Below are 20269 nucleotides of genomic sequence, written 5' to 3' on the forward strand. Positions count from 1 at the left end.
GAAGTTTAGATATTTGAGTCTAATGAGATAAACTGGCAATAGATTAATGGAGAAAAAACATGCACATTTTATTTGATCATAGTCCTACATGATACAGGAGGCTTCATATTAAACATCCAGAGACCTGGAATGAATTATTCATTTTTATATTTAGGTTCAATGAAACAGCCAGAACCATGGAGAACTATAATTGGGCAAAAAGGGTCTGAACTAGTGAAAATGACCAAAAGGGGGAAGCCCAGCAAGGCCTGTCTGATCTGATTCTTCTTGGCCCTTCAGTTGTAGCATTTCTTTCTCCCAGGTATGGGATAGGAACTTTCTGGAATGGGGATCTTATTGATCTATAATAAAAAAAAGTAAGTTGGAGAATTTCTTTATGGTCAACTCTACACAGAAAGGTAGGAGAAAGAGTAGTAGTTTTAGGTTTTATGAATGGCTTTGGGGAAAAAGGATTCCAGTTTCTGTGGCTTACTTTGAGGGAGAATGAGGAGTCAAAGGCAGAAGGACAAAAGTTCAGAGAGAAACTTTCCTTTACTCTGGGGCATCATTTTCTAAGCCCCAAAACTTTTATAATACAAATAAATTTTGTTTTAGTACAAAATTATTATTATTTTTTCTTTTTTAAATATACATGGCAGTAGAGTGTATTTTTGACATATTATACATACATGGAATATAACTTATTCTAATTAGGATCCCATTCTTGTGGTTGTACATGGTGCGATGTGGAGTTTTACAGGTTGTGTATTCATATATGAACATAGGAAATTTCTGTCTGATTTAATTTACTGTCTTTCCTATTCCCATCTCCCCTCCCTTCCCTTCATTCCCCATTATCTAATGCAATGTAGAATTATTCTTATCCAGTTAGATTTAAGCCTGATAAATTGAAGCTGTTCCTTATTGTGTCAGTGACTTCCTAGTCATATAGATTTATCTAGGAAGAAAGTTAATAAATATAAATTTATGGTCATTGAACATTTTTCAAATACTGATATTGTATGCTTCTCCTGTTTTCTAACGTAGGTCTGCATTTGAGATCTGGTAAATGGTCAGGAGCAAAAATGTTCTGCAGTAAAAAGAAATTGCTTGGTAAGTATTGTGTTCTTCAGATGATATGCATTTTAATGTTAACTTTAATTTTTTATGGAGGTTTAATTTATTGACAACACACAAACACTGGTCTTAAGTGTTCTGTTCAACAAGTTTGACAATTCGTGTCTGCATCCTTGAAACTCTCAAGGGTGTATAAAACAAGATATAAAACATTTCTGTCACCTTAGAAAATTCCTTGGTGTGTCTTTTTATTCATCCTTCCTGCATTCCCCACAGCCATCTTTTCATTTCTATCAGTTTAGCTTTGCCTGTTTTTAACACAAATATAAATGAAACAACACAGTATTATTCTTTGGTCCTGGTTCTTCGGCTCAGTATAAGGTTTTTGACGCATATCTATGTGGTTGCATGAATCAACAGTTTGTTCTTCATTTTTATTTCTGTGTGGTGTGTGCATACACGAACACTTAAAACCAACTTTACACAGTGGAAATAATTTTGGTTGTTGTAGGAGGAAATACTTTGTTTTCTTGATTGAGTAATCAGTCAACTGGAAATAGTTGGAACATCTCTTATCTGAAATACTTGGGGCCAGAAGTATTTCAGAGTTTGAATATTTTCAGATTTTGTAATATTTGCACAGACTTTACCTGCTTGAGCATCCCTAATCTGAAAATCTGGAATCTGGAATGCTTCAGAATCTGAAACTTTTTGGGTATCATGTCAGTACTCACAAAGTTTTGTATTTTGGAGCATTTTAGTTTAAGATACTCAAACTATAGTATTAATAATATTCTGGTTCTTTAGTGCAGCATCCCAACTAGTAAGTATTGATTTTGCCTTTTGATGCTGGTTAGCCAGTGGCAGTCTATCATGTAGTTTTTCCTTCAGTGAATGTGTATCCAATTTATTGCTGCTATTTTATTTATTTTTGACCATAGATTTTGTAGACTGAAGGTTGGGCTAGAGTTAATCTACTGCCCCATCCCTCCTAGTGACACCCCTGACAGTTCTTTAACCTACTTACATAGGTATTGATTTCATGGTGCAGGCCATGCTGTTGGACACTCATTGCAACATAGTCTCAAAATGAGTTACACTTTGTCTCAAGGTTGTTCCCACTGCCGGCCATTAACCACAACCCTCTGGGGCAACGCTTTCCCAGTGCTAGTCTAAGAGTGTAGAATGACTGTCATTTTTTTTCTTTGTCACTTGAAATAATTTATATCAGGCCACTGGTACGATCTTACTATTGTAAACATAAGGTTAGTTAGAACGTGGGTAAGTTTCTGACAGAACCTAATATTGCAAAATTTGGTGTGTTAAGAATATGGTCTGAGACCCAGGCCTCACTTGTGTATATATATTAATGTACACACAAAAAAGAGGCAATTTCTTAATAAATAAAAGTAAAAAAGCAGAAGTGACTGTAATTGTGCAATCTAGGGACCATCATTCAAGGCTGTTGGGGGTACAACTTTGGAGGCCCCACCACAGTGAGCTCTATTCATGCACTTGTGTGTTGGTCTAATTATATATTCCCAAATGGAATTTCACTGCACATTATTTTGAAACTTTCTCTTTTAACTTAATACTGTGGTTATAGATATTTTTGTCTGAGTATTTCTCCATAACATTATTCTTATCTACATGTTCCCATAACATTTTTTTTTTGGGAAAATATTGTTTTACTGAAAAGTTGAAAGAATCCTAAAATGAACACCCACATGCACTTCACTTTATCTGTAGTTGTCACAGTTTGCTACTGTTTCCTCTCTTTCTTCCTTTCTCTTCAAAAAGTGCTATGCTTCTCCTGAGAATAGGCTTTCTCCTACAAAACTACAGTATTGGTACCACATGTAAGAAACATAACATTGATAAATGACATACATTCCATTTTTAATTTCCCCAACTGTTACCCTAAAATCTCATCTCTCAGAGCTGATTTAAATTTCATACAATATCTAATCACTATTCACACGTTGAGTTTAGCTTTTAATCCATTTACTTTCTTTTAACTTTAGATTATTTTTCTTTATTTTGAATTTTAGGAAAGTCTAGTCCAGCCATTTATAGCATCTTCATAATGGAGTGGCAAAATAAAGAAAGGGGACCAGGAGGGAGAAGGAGGAGAGGGAAAGGGAAGATCCTTGGGAATGAAATTCACCAAAATGTTGATCTGGTAATAGGGTGGAGAGCTTCTTTTACTTGAAGTATTTATTCATTCTTTTATTCATTCGGTCAATCAATCAATAGCATTTTCTTTTTTGGTACTGAACTCAGGGGCACTTGACCACTGAGCCACATCCCCAGCCCTATTTTGTATATTTAGAGACAGGGTCTCACTGAGTTGCTTAATGCCTCACTTTCTCTGAGGCTGGCTTTGAACTCGCCTCCTCCTGCCTCAGCCTCCCAAGCCACTGGGATTACAGGTGTGTGCCACTGTACCTGGCTAGTAGCAATTTTTAAAGTATATTTTTAAATTTTAATAGACACATAGTAATTGTGAATATTAATGGGGTATAGTATGACATTTCAGTACATGTTTACAAAGCACCATGATCATCAGATCAGAATAACTGGCATACCCCTCACCTCAGGCATCTATCATTTCTTTTCAAAAAACATACTAGAACCCTTATGATATGTTGTTATGCCAACTGTAGCTTTTTACAATTCAATATAATATGATATATATATATATATATATATATATATATATATATATATATACATACACACTAATTTTTATGTTTATGGTAGCAATCATGATTTTGAAACATCTTACTTACCATCATTACAGTGTTATATTTGCCAGAGGAGTACAATGTAGAGATTTGAATCTGCCTGGGTTTCTTTGGGGAAATACCTTGAAGAGGCGATATTGTGCCTCAATGAGGTACTTCAGATCTACAGCATTAATAAAGCTGCACTTAGACTTATCTAAACTCTCAACATCATCAGGAAGCTGAAGCTGTTGATAATTTCTGTGAAAATATGTGGACCAGTCATGAGTGTAATGAGAAAAATACTAATCTCCTCCCGAGATATACTTTATTTTTTATTATCTCCATATTCATCTAAGTCTCACATTCTTCGAGATGTGAAAAATGCCAGTGAATTGAGTCAGATACTTAAAACACTGTGACTACAGTCTATTTTCCATTTGTTTTTTGTAATTTACCCTCTCTGGATAGTTTGCAGGGGAGGCCCAGCGACAAATTATGTTAAAGCTAGTATGTGCTTCTCCACAAAACAATCATAAAAGCGTTGTTCATGTATAAAATACTTAATTCAGATCTTATTACTTTGGCAATATGGGAAGCAAAAGAAGTAGATAATTAAGATCTTTCTTTACTAAAGCTGTTCTTGATTCCAAAATGCGGGAGCTGTGGAGCCAGCACGTATTACACCACAAGGGCCGTCCTTAGAGTGTTTATGGGGCATGGGGAAGAGTCACATCAGGGCTGCTTTCTGTCTTCCGTGGGCCTTAGGCACTTCTGCCTTTGTTTTTTCCTTCCTCCATAATGTATTAAACATTGGATTTTATGACTGCATTAGTACAAAGACAAATAGAATTCAGTCTGGACCCATTATTGTGAATCCATTATTATTTTATTCATTTTTTCTTCTGATTTTAAAATAAATGAAAATTAAAACATTTTTGAGGGTCCTTAAAATTATCACGGGCCTACGCACTCTGCCAGCTGTGCCCCTGGGGAAGTCAGCCCTGAACCAGTTTGGGACCAGCTGCCTTCTAGAAAGCGACCCTAAATGTCCTGGGCAGGAGAGAGAGAGATGGCTTCATGGTTTCTTAGGCTTATTTTTGTGAGCTTTCATGTAGAGATCAGTCCAGGATGCCTGGAGTAATGTAGCTCTTAGACGTTATTATTGCTACTATAAGTTTTATAATCATGCGGTGATATAGAAGTCTATGGCACTTACGTATTTTCACTACACACCTGTCCAACTTGTCCATACGTTTGATTCTAGGTGGCTGTGATGTAACATGGTTCATTTAGATCAACAGTGTAAGAATTTCCTGGGTTTGACCAGCATTAGAGCTCTAGGTGTGTAAAGCTCTGTTAACACTCTGTAATGGTCCTTCGTGGTGTGATAGAAACACGAGTCAGAAGCAATAGGAGTAAACCTGGGCTTGCTGCTTAACAGCTCTTCCTGCTTGAGTTCTTTGAGCCTCACCTTTCTTATTTATAAAATGGGGTTCGTCCCTTTCTCTCTCTCTCAAGGCTATCGTGAAGATGAATGCAAAATGTAATGACATATATGAAGTACTTTACAAATCACAAAAGTACTGTATAAGTGTTAGGCTACTGAATTCATAGAAACATGGTATAGTTCATAGGTTGGTAGGTTTTTATCCTAATATTCTGGGTTTTGCCAAAATGATTTTGTCCGGTTTCATGGCTGACATGAATATTACCTTTATAGGTGGATTTCCTGTTGGCAGACTTAACTTGTAAGGGGCTCTGATTTTTAAGAGAACATTTTGGAAGCCCTGGGAGTCTTTGCTGTGTTGCTCATTTCACAAGGGTTATTTATTTTTGGTGAGTCAGAGGCCTGCCAGTGTGGCTGAAACAATAGGGATCAGCTGCTTTGGTTGAAATTTATATACCTGCTTTGCAGGAGTTTATAGTGATTTCTCTTAAAATAAATGTTGAATTATTATCTCTGTTTAGCAAACAAGCAACAATAGGATCCAGGAATTATGGAGCCTCAATGCTAACAGAATTTTGAATTTTTTGTTTTTTTTGGCTCTAATAAAGGAATAAAGTCCATATTTTTGTTTTCCTGTGTAATTAGATTAGTTAATGCCACAGACATTTTTTGAGCATATTAGACACTGGGTTTGTCCTGTGTTAGAGGATTTGTGATTAAAAAAATGAACAACACAGACTCAACCCTTATTGGTATCATATTAATACATTAATGTAAAATTTATATGTATGTATAAATAAATATATATATTTATATGTATATATATAAATATATATATGGATATATAAATATATATATATATATATTTATATGTATATATAAATTTATATGTATATATAAAATTCTTGTATCAATAAAATTTACAAGTATATAAAATTTATACACACACACACATATATATTTTAACCAGTAAATGAACCCAGGGTGCTTAACCACTGAGCCACATTTCCAGCCCTTTTTATGTTTTATTTAGAGACAGGGTCTTGCTAAGTTGCTCAGAGCCTCATTATATTGCTGAGGCTGTCTTTGAACTCACTATTCTCCTGCCTCAGACTCCCAAATCTCTGTGATTACAGACATGCACCACTGGGCTTGGCTAGCTATATATATATATATATATATATATATATATATATATATATATATATATGTATATGTATATATATATATATATTTAAAGAACATATTTTTCCTTGTGTTTATCTCTTATGGAACAACAACAGAAATCCAAAGGCTGTCTTCTCAAGTAGTTTTGCAGTTACATGAAGTAGCTGTTGTTTTAAACTTGCTTTTAGTCTGTTATAGTAACTCATTTGTAAAGTTGGATCATGCTTTTTTTTCAAAATCTGTTTTCTTTAGTTTAATTGAATGAGACCATTAAAATGAAATACCAAAAGGTACTGATAAGTCAATGACATGCTTAAGACAGTGCTGGCTTCACAAAAGCCCTCTCATAACTTTGGGCTTAAATTTCCTAATGATCTCTCATGTATATTTTAATAACTTTTTGGTGTTCAGGAAGGAAGGAGCATCATGGTGTATTTTCTCTGGTGCCACTAGAGGTGAGAACCACCTAATCCCTTCTATTTTACCACATTAAAATTCTGTGTAAAAAGATAATGCGGGGAGGCTGGGGTTGTGGCTCAGTGGTAGAGTGCTTGCCTATCACACATATGGCACTAGGTTCAAACCTCTGCACCACATAAAGATAAAATAAAGATATTATGTCCATCTACAACTAAAAAATAAATGTTAAAAAAAGATGATAGGGATCATCCCAGAGACCCCAAGTTCTGCTGCTTGTCCTAAATATTGCAGGACTTTGTCCTCCATCTCTAGGTTCATCAGCCTCTCTGATTGGGAGAACAGGAGGAGACAGAATTGGAGACCCTAGACCTAGGTGTGCTCCAGACTTTTGTCCTGTGATTTAGTCTTGGAATAGAAATCTTCTCACAGAGGATTCATTCTATATTTAAAAATTGGCCACCACAGTCATTGTGCAGAGTTGCAAATAGAAAGTTCAGAGAAAAGCTGTCTTCTTATTCTCAAGTACTTACTGAGTTTGTATGCTACCCAAACTTTATCTAAGTGTGGCACTATGTAGGCTTAGAGCCATCTGATGTTTTATTACCCCTGATGTAGATTAGGTTAGGTTGCTGTAAAAGATCACCAGTCACAGAGGACTTCCTAAGTCCTAAGGAGAAGCCGTTCCTGTTCTTCAACACCGTCCTTTCTCATGTCTCTTTGGTATTAGCAGTAGTGGTTGTTCTCTTCTTGAATGCTCATCATTTTTGGTCTTCATGACCCTTACAACTTCTTCTTGCTTCTCAGATTTATGCTTTTATCTTCTTCACTGGACCCTTGTTACAGAATTTCCTCCTGGTTCAGTCTTCTTCACTTTTTTTCTCCAAACATGTTGTTCCATAGAGAACTTGTTTACTATCTTGGCTTCTGTTCACTTCTAAGGAGATGATTCTTAAATATAGTGTACACTGTGAAAAACTTTCCTAAGTATTATACCTTATTTCCCTCTGCTGCCACCTTTGATCTAATAGTACTCTTAATACAGTTCTAGGTTGCTGTAGTAGCCAGTTTTCTGTTACTATGACACAGTACCCCATGCAGGAGCAGTTTTTTTAACCAAAGAGAAGAGATTTATTTAGTTCATGGTTCTGAAGTTTCAAGGGCATAGTGCCAGCACTGGCTCAGTTCTAGAGAGGACCTCTTGGCAGTTGGCATCCCAACAGTAGGAACACACAGGGGAGGAAGAGATTGGATCACTAAACAGGAATTCAGAGAGTGAGTCAGGAGTCAGACTTGCTCTTGGAATCGCTTGCTCTCACAAGAACTCAGGTCCCTTAAACCTACCTTGATTCCTTCTCAGGGCAGCACCCCAGTGACCCACACCCACCAACCAGACTCCACCTTTTAAAGATCTACCACTTCCCAATATCGTTGCACTAAGAACAAATCCTCTAATGTAAATCCTTGGGGGAGATACTCAAACCATAGTAATTGTATTGAATGATAAGATTTGGGAAATAGAAGGATCTTCACAATCACATTGTCCAGCTTTACTTCCAACTTGATAATCTATTCCCATAGTGCAGCTGAATATTTCCTTGAATATTTGCTCTGACAGGTAGTTCAGGCATCTAATTTGGGAGACGACTTGTTCTCTGTTTTGACAGAAAATTAAATTACATATTAACTGGAATTTAAGAGCCTTGTAAATTTCACTTTCTGTTCTGAGCTTTTGAATTACGCAGAATAGATATTCTACCATCTATATTAAAGATCATCAGATATTTGAAGACCTCCCTCATATTGTTACGTCCCCATGTTTTCTCTCTCTCTGAATTTCCCTTTATATCTGTCTTTTTGGTTAGACACCTTCCATTTTTTTTAATATAAGACATGGTTCATAGTTTTCAAATTTTTCTTATCTTATGACTGAGATCTGAGTTCCACAAGGGAATTTCTGCTGTCTTTCTCCTTTTTGACCTTGAAACATATAGCATGTGTTCTTCATTTTGTTCCAGAAACTGAATAGATTTTGAATGAACACCCTTTGTTTATGATGCTTTTTTATTGGGTCTTTTTAGTTATACATAATATTAGGATTAATTCTGACATAATTATAAAAGTATGAAATATATTTTGCTCCAATGCAGTCCCTAGTACTTCCCCTTTCATTTTCCTCTTCCTTCCCCAATTTCCTTCCTTCTACACTCCTGATCTTTCTGTTACTTACTTATAGATTTTAAAAAATTAGTGCCTTATAGATATACATAAGGTTAGATCACTGTGGTATATTCATATATGTACATAGGAAGGTTAGGCCAGGTTCATTCTGCTGTTCTTCCCTTATCCTGTCCCTCCTCTCCTTCCTTAGTTCCCTTTCTTTACTCCACTGAACTTTGTTTCGATGGAATAAATCTCCCCCAATTTTCTTTTTTTCCCCTTTATTTTAGACCAGCTTCTGCCTATCAGAGAAATGGTTTGACCTTTGGTTTGTTGGGACTGATTTATTTCATTTAGCCTGATAGTCTCCTGTTCTATCCATTTACTGACTAAGTAATACTCCATTGTGTATATATACCACATTTCTTAATCCATTTATCTGTTGAAGAGCACCTAGGTTGGTTTTCTAGCTTGGCTATTTTGAATTGTGGTAGTGTAAACGTTGATGTGGCTGTATCACAGTAGTATGCTGATTTAAAATCTTTTGGATACATACCAAGTAGTGGGTTGGCTGGGTCATATGATGGTTCCATTTTAGTTTTTTTCTTTTTTTGAGGAATCTCTGTACTGCCTTCCCGAGTGTTTTTTAGTAACAATGTATGGATGTACCCTTTCCCCAACATCCTCACCACCATTTATTGTTACTTATATTCTTGATAATTTCCATTCTGAGTAAAATGATATGAAATCTCAATATAGTTTTAATTTTATTTTGCATTTATTTGTGAATGTGAATACTTCTCCTGTATGTAGGTAGATAGCCTTTTCTTCTGGAACTTCAAAGATGTCATTCCACTGCTTTCAAGTTTCTACTGATTCTTTTGAAAAAGCAGCTGACAATCTTACTGTGACTGTTTTGAAGGCCCTTTGCAACTTTGAGAAGCTAGAAAGAGATGATCCTTGTGGAAGGCAGATTGAAGCTTCCACTCCCCCAAATATCTACCTCCCCAGAACCTAGGCATACATTCCCTTCTGTGGTTAGAGGAACTTTGCAGTGGAGGATCTTGAGATGGCAACAATACCCTGGATTATGTAGAGGGCCCCAGAATAACTGCCAAGACCCAGATAAGAGGGTGTCAGATGGTCAGAGTCAGAGAAGGAGGCCTGACAATGAGAGCAGAGTTCAGAGGGATGTGGGCCATGAGCCAAGGGATGTGGGCAGCTGTTAGAAGCTGGAAAAGTTGAGGAAGTGTTTCACCTGAAGAGCCTTGAAAGGACTAGCCCTGATAACAGGTTTGGACTGCCAGCATCCAGAACTGGAAGATGATATGTTGATGTTGTTCTGAGCCAATAAGTTTCTCATTAAAAAAAAAGTTTCTCGTAATTTTTGTTAGAACAGAAATAGAAAAGAGAATTTGAAAGGACTGTTCTGGCTGCTCTGTTGAGAATATAGGCTGACTGGGAGGCAGGGGCAGAGGCAGTAAGACTTGAGGGGAGGCTATTGCAGTAATCTCAGAAGGAGGTGGGAGGTGATAGTGGCTTAAACCAAAGCACGGGAAGGAGAGCTGGGAAGAAGTGGCCAGATGGCCTAAATGCCACCTTTCTTTTCTGCCTGAAATCCTGGCTCACTCATATATCTTTTTAAGTGCTTTTTATTTGATATTTCATAAATAGGTAAATAAATGAGGCTCCTTTTTTTTCCTGCTGTTCTTTTCACACAGATATGCTACTAGAAGGAACAGCAGAGGGAAAAGCCCTTTTTTTTTTAGAGAGAGAGAGAGAGAAAGAGAATCTTTTTTGTAGATGGACACAACAAAATGCCTTTATTTTTTAGGTGGTGCTGAGAATCGAACCCGGGTCCCGCCTGTGCTAGGCGAGCACTCTACTGCTGAGCCACAATCCCAGCCCAAAAAGCCCTCTTTTTTAAATTTATTTTTTATTATAATTTGTTATATATATATGACAGCAGAATGTATTAAAATTCATATTATAGATATAGAGCACAGTTTTTCATATCTCTGGTTGTATATAGAGTATATTCACACCATTCATGTCTTCATACATGTACTTAGGGTGATTATATCCATCTCATTCCTCCATTTTTTTTTATCCACATGCCCCCTGCATTTCCCTCCACCCCTTTGCCCTATCTAGAGTTCCTCCCATGCTCCCCCTCCCAACCCCACTATGAAACGGCCTCCTTATATCAGAGAAAACATTTGGCAATTTTTTTTTGGGAGTGGCTAACTTCACTTAGCATTATGCTCTCCAACTCCATCCATTTACCTGCAAATGCCATGATTTTATTCTCTTTTATTGCTGAGTAATATTCCATAGTGTATATATACACCACATTTTTTTATCCATTCATCTATTGAAGGGCATCTAGGTTGGTTCCACAGTTTAGCTATTGTGAATTGTGCTGCTATAAACATTGATGTGGCTGTGTCCCTGTAGTATGCTGTTTTTTTTTTTAATTTTATTTTTTTTATTGGTTGTTCACAACATTACAAAGCTCTTGACATATCATATTTCATACATTAGATTGAAGTGGGTTATGAACTCCCAATTTTACCCCAAATGCAGATTGCAGAATCACGTTGGTTACACATCCACAATTTTACATAATGCCCTATTAGTAATTGTTGTGTTCTGCTACCTTTCCTATCCCCTACTATCCCCCCTCCCCTCCCCTCCCATCTTCTCTCTCTACCCCATCTACTGTAATTCATTTCTCTCCTTGTTTATTTTCCCATTCCCCTCACAACCTCTTATATGTAATTTTGTATAGCAATGAGGGCCTCCCTTCATTTACATGCCATTTCCCTTTTCTCTCCCTTTCCCTCCCATCTCATGTCTCTGTTTAATGTTAATCTTTTCTTCCTGCTCTTCCTCCCTGCTCTGTTCATAGTTGCTCTCATTATATCAAAGAAGACATTTGGTATTTGTTTTTTAGGGATTGGCTAGCTTCACTAAGCATAATCTGCTCTAGTGCCATCCATTTCCCTGAAAATTCTATGATTTTGTCATTTTTTATTGCTGCATAGTACTCCATTGTGTATAGATGCCACATTTTTTTTATCCATTCATCTATTGAAGGGCATCTGGATTGGTTCCACAGTCTAGCTATTGTGAATTGTGCTGCTATGAACATCGATGTGGCAGTATCCCTGTAGCATGCTCTTTTAAGGTCTTCAGGGAATAGTCTGAGAAGGGCAATAGCTGGGTCAAATGGTGGTTCCATTCCTAGCTTTCCCAGGAATCTCCAAACTGCTTTCCAAATTGGCCGCACCAATTTGCAGTCCCACCAGCAATGTACAAGAGTACCCTTTTCTCCACATCCTCGCCAGCACTTGTTGTTTGACTTCATAGTGGCTGCCAATCTTACTGGAGTGAGATGGTATCTTAGGGTGGTTTTGATTTGCATTTCTCTGACTGCTAGAGATGGTGAGCATTTTTTCATGTACTTGTTGATTGATTGTATATCCTCCTCTGAGAAGTGTCTGTTCAGGTCCTTGGCCCATTTGTTGATTGGGTTATTTGTTATCTTATTGTCTAATTTTTTGAGTTCTTTGTATACTCTGGATATTAGGGCTCTATCTGAAGTGTGAGGAGTAAAAATTTGTTCCCAGGATGTAGGCTCCCTATTTACCTCTCTTATTGTTTCTTTTGCTGAGAAAAAACTTTTTAGTTTAAGTAAGTCCCATTTGTTGATTCTTGTTATTAACTCTTGTGCTATGGGTGTCCTATTAAGGAATTTGGAGCACGACCCCACAATATGTAGATCGGAGCCAACTTTTTCTTCTATTAGACGCAGAGTCTCTGATTTGATATCAAGCTCCTTGATCCATTTTGAGTTAACTTTTGTGCATGGAGAGAGAAAGGGATTCAGTTTCATTTTGTTGCATATGGATTTCCAGTTTTCCCAACACCATTTGTTGAAGATGCTATCCTTCCTCCATTGCATGCTTTTAGCCCCTTTATCAAATATAAGATAGTTGTAACTTTGTGGATTAGTCTCTGTGTCCTCTATTCTATACCATTGGTCCACCCGCCTGTTTTGGTACCAGTACCATGCTGTTTTTGTCACTATTGCTCTGTAATATAGTTTGAAATCTGGTATCGCTATACTGCCTGATTAACACTTCCTGCTTAGAATTGCTTTTGCTATTCTGGGTCTTTTATTTTTCCATATGAATTTCATGATTGCTTTATCTATTTCTACAAGAAATGCCATTGGGATTTTGATTGGCATTGCATTAAATCTATAGAGAACTTTTGGTAATATCGCCATTTTGATAATGTTAGTTCTGCCTATCCATGAACAGGGTATATTTTTCCATCTTCTAAGATCTTCTTCTACTTCTCTCTTTAGGGTTCTGTAATTTTCATTGTATAAATCTTTCACCTCTTTTGTTAGGTTGATTCCCAAGTATTTTATTTTTTTTGAGGATATTGTGAATGGAGTGTTTTTCCTCATTTCCATTTCAGATGTTTTGTCGCTGATATACAGAAATGCCTTTGATTTATGCGTGTTGATTTTATATCCTGCCACTTTGCTGAATTCATTTATTAGTTCTAGTAGTTTCTTTGTAGACCCTTTTGTGTCTTCTAGGTACAGAATCATGCCTCCCGCAAATAGTGATAATTTAAGTTCTTCTTTTCCTATTTTTATGCCTTTAATTTCTTTCGTCTGTCTAATTGCTCTGGCCAGTGTTTCGAGAACTATATTGAATAGAAATGATGATAGAGGGCATCCCTGTCTTGTTCCGGATTTTAGAGGGAATGCCTTCAACTTTTGTCCATTCAGAATGATGCTAGCCTGAGGCTTAGCATAGATAGCTTTTACAATGTCAAGGTAAGTTCCTGTTATCCCTAGTTTTTCTAATATTTTGAACATAAAGGGATGCTGTACTTTGTCAAATGCTTTCTCTGCGTCTATCGAGATGATCATATGGTTCTTATCTTTAAGTCTATTGATGTGGTGAATAACATTTATTGATTTCCGTATATTGAACCATCCTTGCATCCCAGGGATGAATCCTACTTGATCATGGTGCACAATTTTTTTGATGTGTTTTTATATTCGATTCGCCAGAATTTTATTGAGGATTTTTGCATCTAGGTTCATTAGAGATATTGGTCAGTAGTTTTCTTTCTTTGAGGTGTCTTTGTCTGGTTTCGGAATCAGGGTGATGTTGGCCTCATAGAATGAATTTGGAAGAGCTCCCTCTTTTTCTATTTCCTGAAATAACTTGAAAAGTATTGGTATTAATTCTTCTTTAAAGGTTTTGTAAAACTCCGCTGTATACCCATCTGGTCCTGGGCTTTTCTTGGTTGGTAGTCTTTTGATGGCTTCTTCAATTTCATCCATTGATATTGGTCTGTTCAAATTGTGTGTATCCTCCTGACTCAGTCTGGGCAAATCATATGACTTAAGAAATTTATCGATGTCTTCACTATCTTCTATTTTATTGGAATATAGGTTTTCAAAATAATTTCTAATTGTCTTCTGTATTTCTGTAGCATCTGTTGTGATATTGCCTTTTTCATCCCGTATGTTAGTAATTTGAGTTCTCTCTCTTCATCTCTTCGTTAGCATGGCTAACGGTCTGTCGATCTTATTTATGTTTTCGAAGAACCAACTTTTAGTTTTGTTAATTTTTTCAATAGTTTCTTTTGTTTCAATTTCATTGATTTCCGCTCTGATTTTAATTATTTCTTGCCTTCTGCTACATTTGCTGTTGTTTTGCTCTTCCTTTTCTAGGGCTTTGAGATGAAGTGTGAGCTCATTTATTTGTTGGTTTTTTCTTTTTTTGAGGAATGACCTCCAGCCGATGAATTTCCCTCTTAAAACTGCTTTCATTGTGTCCCATAGATTCTGATATGTTGTGTCTGTATTTTCATTTATCTCTAAGAATTTTTTGATTTCCTCCTTTATGTCTTCTGTAACCCATTGATCATTCAGTAACATATTGTTCATTTTCCATGTGATGTAGGATTTTTCCTTCCTTCTTTTATCATTGATTTCCAGTTTCATTCCATTATGATCAGATAAAATGCATGGTATTATCTCCACCCCTTTATATTTACTGAGGGTTGCCCTATGGCATAATATATGGTCTATTTTTGAGAAGGATCCATGTGCTGCTGAGAAAAAAGTATATCCATTTGATGACGGTTGATATATTCTATATATGTCAGTTAAGTCTAGGTTATTGATTGTGGTATTGAGTTCTATAGTTTCTTTATTCAACTTTTGTTTGGAGGATCTGTCCAATGGTGAGAGAGGTGTGTTGAAGTCACCCATAATTATTGTGTTGTGGTCTATTTGATTCTTGAACTTGAGGAGAATTTGTTTTATGAATGTCGGAGCACCATTATTTGGTGCATAAATATTGATAATTGTTATGTCTTGTTGGTGAATGGTTCCTTTTAACAGTATATAATGTCCTTCTTTATCCCTTTTGATTAACTTAGTCTTGAAGTCGATTTTATTCAATATGAGGATGGCCACCCCTGCTTGCTTACGAGGACCATGTGCGTGGTATATTTTTTCCCATTCTTTCACCTTCAGCCTGTGTATGTCTTTTCCAATCAGATGTGTCTCCTGGAGGCAGCATATTGTTGGATTTGTTTTTTTAATCCATGATACCAGCCTATGTCGCTTTATTGGAGAGTTTAAGCCATTAACATTCAGAGTTACTATTGATATATGGTTTGTACTTCCATCCATGTTTGATTATTTATCCTTTTTTTAAAAAAATTTAGTTTGTTTCTCCATGATTATCTTTCCCCTTGCCCTCTGTCTTTACCGAGGTACTTCCCACTGATGGTTTTGGTTACTGTTTTTCATTTCTTCCTCGTGTAGTGTTTTGCTCAAAATGCTTTGCAATGCTGGTTTTCTGGCTTCAAATTCTTTTAACTTTTGTTTATCATGAAAGATTTTTATTTCGTTGTCATACCTGAAGCTTAATTTTGCTGGATACAGAATTCTTGGTTGGCATCCATTGTCTTTCAGTGTTTGAGATACATTGTTCCATGACCTTCTTGCTTTCAGTGTCTGTGATGAAAAATCCGTTGTTAACCTTATTGGTTTACCCCTGAATGTAATCTGTCTCCTTTCTCTTGTAGCTTTTAATATTTTCTCTTTGTTCTGTATATTGGATATCTTCATAACAATGTGTCTTGGCATTGGTCTACTGTGATTTTGTGTGCTCGGTGTCCTGTATGCATCTTCAATTTGTATATCTGTTTCCTTTTTTATTTCTGGAAAGTTTTCTGTAATTATTTCATTCAGCAGGTTACTCATTCCCTTGGTTTGAATCTCTGTGCCTTCTTCTATCCCGATGACTCGTAAGTTTGGTTTTTTTATGTTATCCCATAACTCTTGGATGTTTTTCTCGTGATTTTTTACCAGCCTTTCTGAGTTGGCTAGACTCTTTTCTTTCTTTTTTTTTTTTTTTAAAATGATATAGTTGTTAATTTTTTAAATATTGATTTATTTATTTTAATATTTATTTTTTAGTTTTTGGCAGACACAACATCTTTCTTTGTATGTGGTACTGAGGATCGAACCCGGGCTGCACGCATGCCAGGCGAGCACGCTACGACTTGAGCCACATCCCCAGGCCTGGCTAGACTCTTTTCAAGATGATATATTTTGTCTTCATTATCTGACGTTGTGGCTTCTACTTGTTCCACTCTGTTAGTGATACTCTCAATTGAGTTTTTAATTTGGTTTATCGTTTCCTTCATTTCTAGAATTATTGTTTGATTATTTTTTTATAATCTCTATCTCCTGATAAAGATGCTTAACTTCTTCTTTTATCTGTTTATGTAATTCATTCTCAATGTGTTCTTTTGCTGCTTGAATTTGCTGTCTTGTATCCTCTTTAAGGTTCCATTCCATCTGGCTAAGGTGTTCCTTGTGTTCTTTATATGACCATTTTTCTGATGACTCTAGGTCCTCCTGAATATTTAGGCTGTCCTGCATTGTTTGTACTCCTTTTCTTCCTTGCTTTTTGAAGCTGCTCATGTTACTTCTTGTTTTGTTTGACTGCTGAGTTACTGTTTACTCCTATAAATTAATTTGATGCTTGGGAGGAAAGGTATTAGAAGGGAAGGGAAAAAGTCACTAAAGATAATGAGAGTAAGCAGGTAGAATTCAAGGAAGGGGGGATAAGATAATTGAAAAGAAATGAAAAGGCAAAAGAAGAAAAAAATAGGAAATAAAAAAAGAAAAAAATTTTTAAAAAATAATAAAAAAAATTAAAATTAAAATTAGAAGAAAAAAAATTTAAAAAAATTGTAAAAAAAATTTAAAAAAACAACAAGAAAAAAAAATGAAAATGAAAGAAAAACCCAAATCAAAAAAAAAAGAGAGAAAAGAAAAAAGAAAAAAAAACTAATAAATGCAGTCTTAGAGTTTGATTAACTTCTCTTCCAGTAGGTGGCACTGTGCCCACCAGGCCAATTTTCTCCTGTCAATACACGGGAACCAATCACTGTGCAGCAGCTCCTCCCAGACTGGGCAAGTCTCCAATCCTGAGTGCCTAGGGCCTTCTCTTGTGTCTAGTCACTTCCCACTTTTCCTCTAGCTAGGCCCCTCTCACGGGTGCCGCTCACCACAATACTGGCTACACACTAGGTCTGCTGCTCCCGGGAGCCCTGTTTTCATGGACGACTGGGCACACTCTCCCAGTTTGCCATTCCCTCAGACCCTAAGTTTGTAGAGCTTGGGGCTGAGAATCCTCAGCGAATTTTACTTGCCCTCTGATAGCCACGCCCCCGGTAGCTGGTGCAAGAGACCTCAGCTGTCAGCACTGGTGGGAGCGGTAGTTCCGCGCCACGGGTCCCACACCACCTCTGATTCCCTCGGTCTGGCTATCGCGCTCACGGGAGAGCTGGGAGGGGCCCTTAAGGTTTCCCCGATGTGTGGAGAGGGAAGGCTAGGGAATTACACACCTGTAGTCGCAGGTTTCAATGAAGTTATCTCCTCCGCCGCAGTCTGATAACGTCAGTTCTCTGCCATGGTGGTATCTCTTGCAAATGGTGACAGTTCGTTTCCCTTTGCCGGGTGACCAATGCAATGGGTGGGTGCTTACTGTCTCTCCCAAGCCCCATTTCAAACCTGTGGCTACTACCTATGAAGGCTCGGTTGGCATTTACCTCCATATGATCAGAACGGCTGACCAGTTGTTTCAGCCGGATGGATTAGTGCTGAGTCACAGCTGTTTGTCTGCGGGAAGCAGGCGAACGGGAGCTTGAATTCAGCCGATCTGGGCTCAGTGTGTGTTCTGAGAGGCCCAGACTGTTTGCCCCAGATCCACGTCCGCTCAGCATTGCCTAGTGATCCTGAGCAAACAGATTTAGGTTGTTTACGACTCCCTATGCCTGCACAGCTGAAGAGGTCAGAGACTTGATCTCTCCGTGCCCGCTGCCATGTTGGAATCCTCTAGTATGCTGTTTTTAAGACCTTTGGGTATAGACCAAGGAGAGGGACAGCTGGGTCAAATGGTGGTTCCATTCCCAGCTTTCCAAGGAATCTCCATACTGCTTTCCATATTGGCTGCACCAATTTATAGTCCCACCAGCAATGTATGAGTGTGCCTTTTTCCCCGCATCCCCGCGAACACTTATTGTTGTTTGTATTCTTAATAGCTGCCTTTCTGACTGGAGTGAGATGAAATCTTAGAGTAGTTTTGATTTTTATTTCTCTAATTTCTAGAGATGTTGAACATTTTTTCATATATTTGTTGATTGATTGTATATCATCTTCTGAGAAGTGTCTGTTCAGTTCCTTGGCCTGTTTATTGATTGGGCTGTTTGTTTTTTTTGGTGTTTAGCTTCTTAAATTCTTTATATACACTAGAGATTAGTGCTCTATCTGATGTGCGAATGGTAAAAATTTGTTCTCAAGATGTATTCTCTCTATTCACCTCACTTTTGCCAAGAAGAAGCTTTTTAGTTTGAATCCATCCCCTTTATTGATTCCTGATTTTAATTCTTGTGCTATAGGAGTCTTATTTAGGAAGCGAGGGCCTAATCGCTTGATGGAGATTTGGGCCTACTTTGTCTTCTAATAGGCGCAGTGTCTTTGGCTTAATTCCTAGGTCTTTGATCTACTTTGAGTTGAGTTTTGTGCATGGTGAGAGATAGAGGTTTAAGTTCATATGGATTACCAGTTTTCCCAGCATCATTTGTTGAGGAGGGTGTCTTTTCTCTAATGTATGTTTTTGGCACCTTGTTTAATACAAGATAACTGAATTATGTGGGTTAGTCTCTGTGTCCTTTATTCTGTACCAGTCTATTTTGGTGCCAATACCATGTTGTTTTTGTTACTATTGCTCTGTAGTATAGTTTGAGATCTGCTAATCCTTCTTGCTAAGGATTGCTTTAGCTATTATGGGTCTCTTATTTTTCCAGATGAATTTCATGACTGCTTTTTCTATTTCTATGAGAAATGTCATTGGGATTTTGATTGGAATAGCATTAAATCTGTATAGTGCTTTTGGTAGTATGGTCATTTTGACAATATTAATTCTGCCTATCCAAGAACAAGGGAGATCTTTCCATCTTCTAAGGTCTTCTTTAATTTCTTTCTTTAGCGTTCTGTAGTTTTCATTGTAGAGGTCTCTCGTCTCTTTTATTAGGTTGAGTCCCAAATATTTTTTTTGAGGCTATTGTAAATGGGGTAGTTTTCCTAATTTCCCTTTCAGAGGATTTGTCACTGATAAACAGAAATGCCTTTGATTTATGGGTGTTGATTTTGTATCCTGCTACTTTGCTGTATTCATTTACTAGTTCTAGAAGTTTTCTGGTAAATTTTTGGGTGCTCTAGGTATAGAATCATATCATTAGCAAAGAGAGATAATTTGAGTCCTTCTTTTACTATTCATATCCCTTTAATTTTTTTTGTCTGTTTAATTGCTCTGGCCAGTGTTTAAAGAACTGTGTTAAATAGAGTGGTGAAAGAGGATATCCCTGTGTTGTTCCAGTTTTTATAGGGAATGCTCTCAATTTTTCTCTATTTAGAATGATGTTGGCCTAGGACTTAGCTTTTATGATGTTGAGATATGTTCCTGTTATCCCTAGTTTTTCTAGTGTTCTGAACATAAAAGGATGCTGTATTTTGTGGGATGCTTTTGCTGCATCAATTAAGACGATTGCATGATTCTTTAAGTTTATGGATGTGATGAATTATGCTTATTGATTTCTGTATGTGAACCAACCTTGCATCCCTGAGATGAATCCCACTTGTTTAAGGTGCACTATCTTTGATGTTTTTGTA

General features: G+C 37.0%; 1 protein-coding gene across 1 annotated transcript in view; it reads left to right on the forward strand.

Moving 5' to 3' along the window:
- Positions 1–20269, forward strand: part of ATP8B4 (ATPase phospholipid transporting 8B4 (putative)) — a 253104-nt gene that overhangs the window by 10286 nt on the left and 222549 nt on the right. Inside the window, exon 2 of the mRNA XM_081291345.1 lies at positions 1027–1092. Within this exon, the coding sequence (XP_081147471.1) occupies positions 1065–1092 (28 nt within the window). The 5' untranslated portion in view covers positions 1027–1064. The remainder of the gene's footprint in view (positions 1–1026; positions 1093–20269) is intronic.

Source organism: Spermophilus citellus (assembly GCF_964194105.1).
Source record: "Spermophilus citellus genome assembly, chromosome: 4".
Taxonomy (NCBI): Eukaryota; Metazoa; Chordata; class Mammalia; order Rodentia; family Sciuridae; genus Spermophilus; species Spermophilus citellus.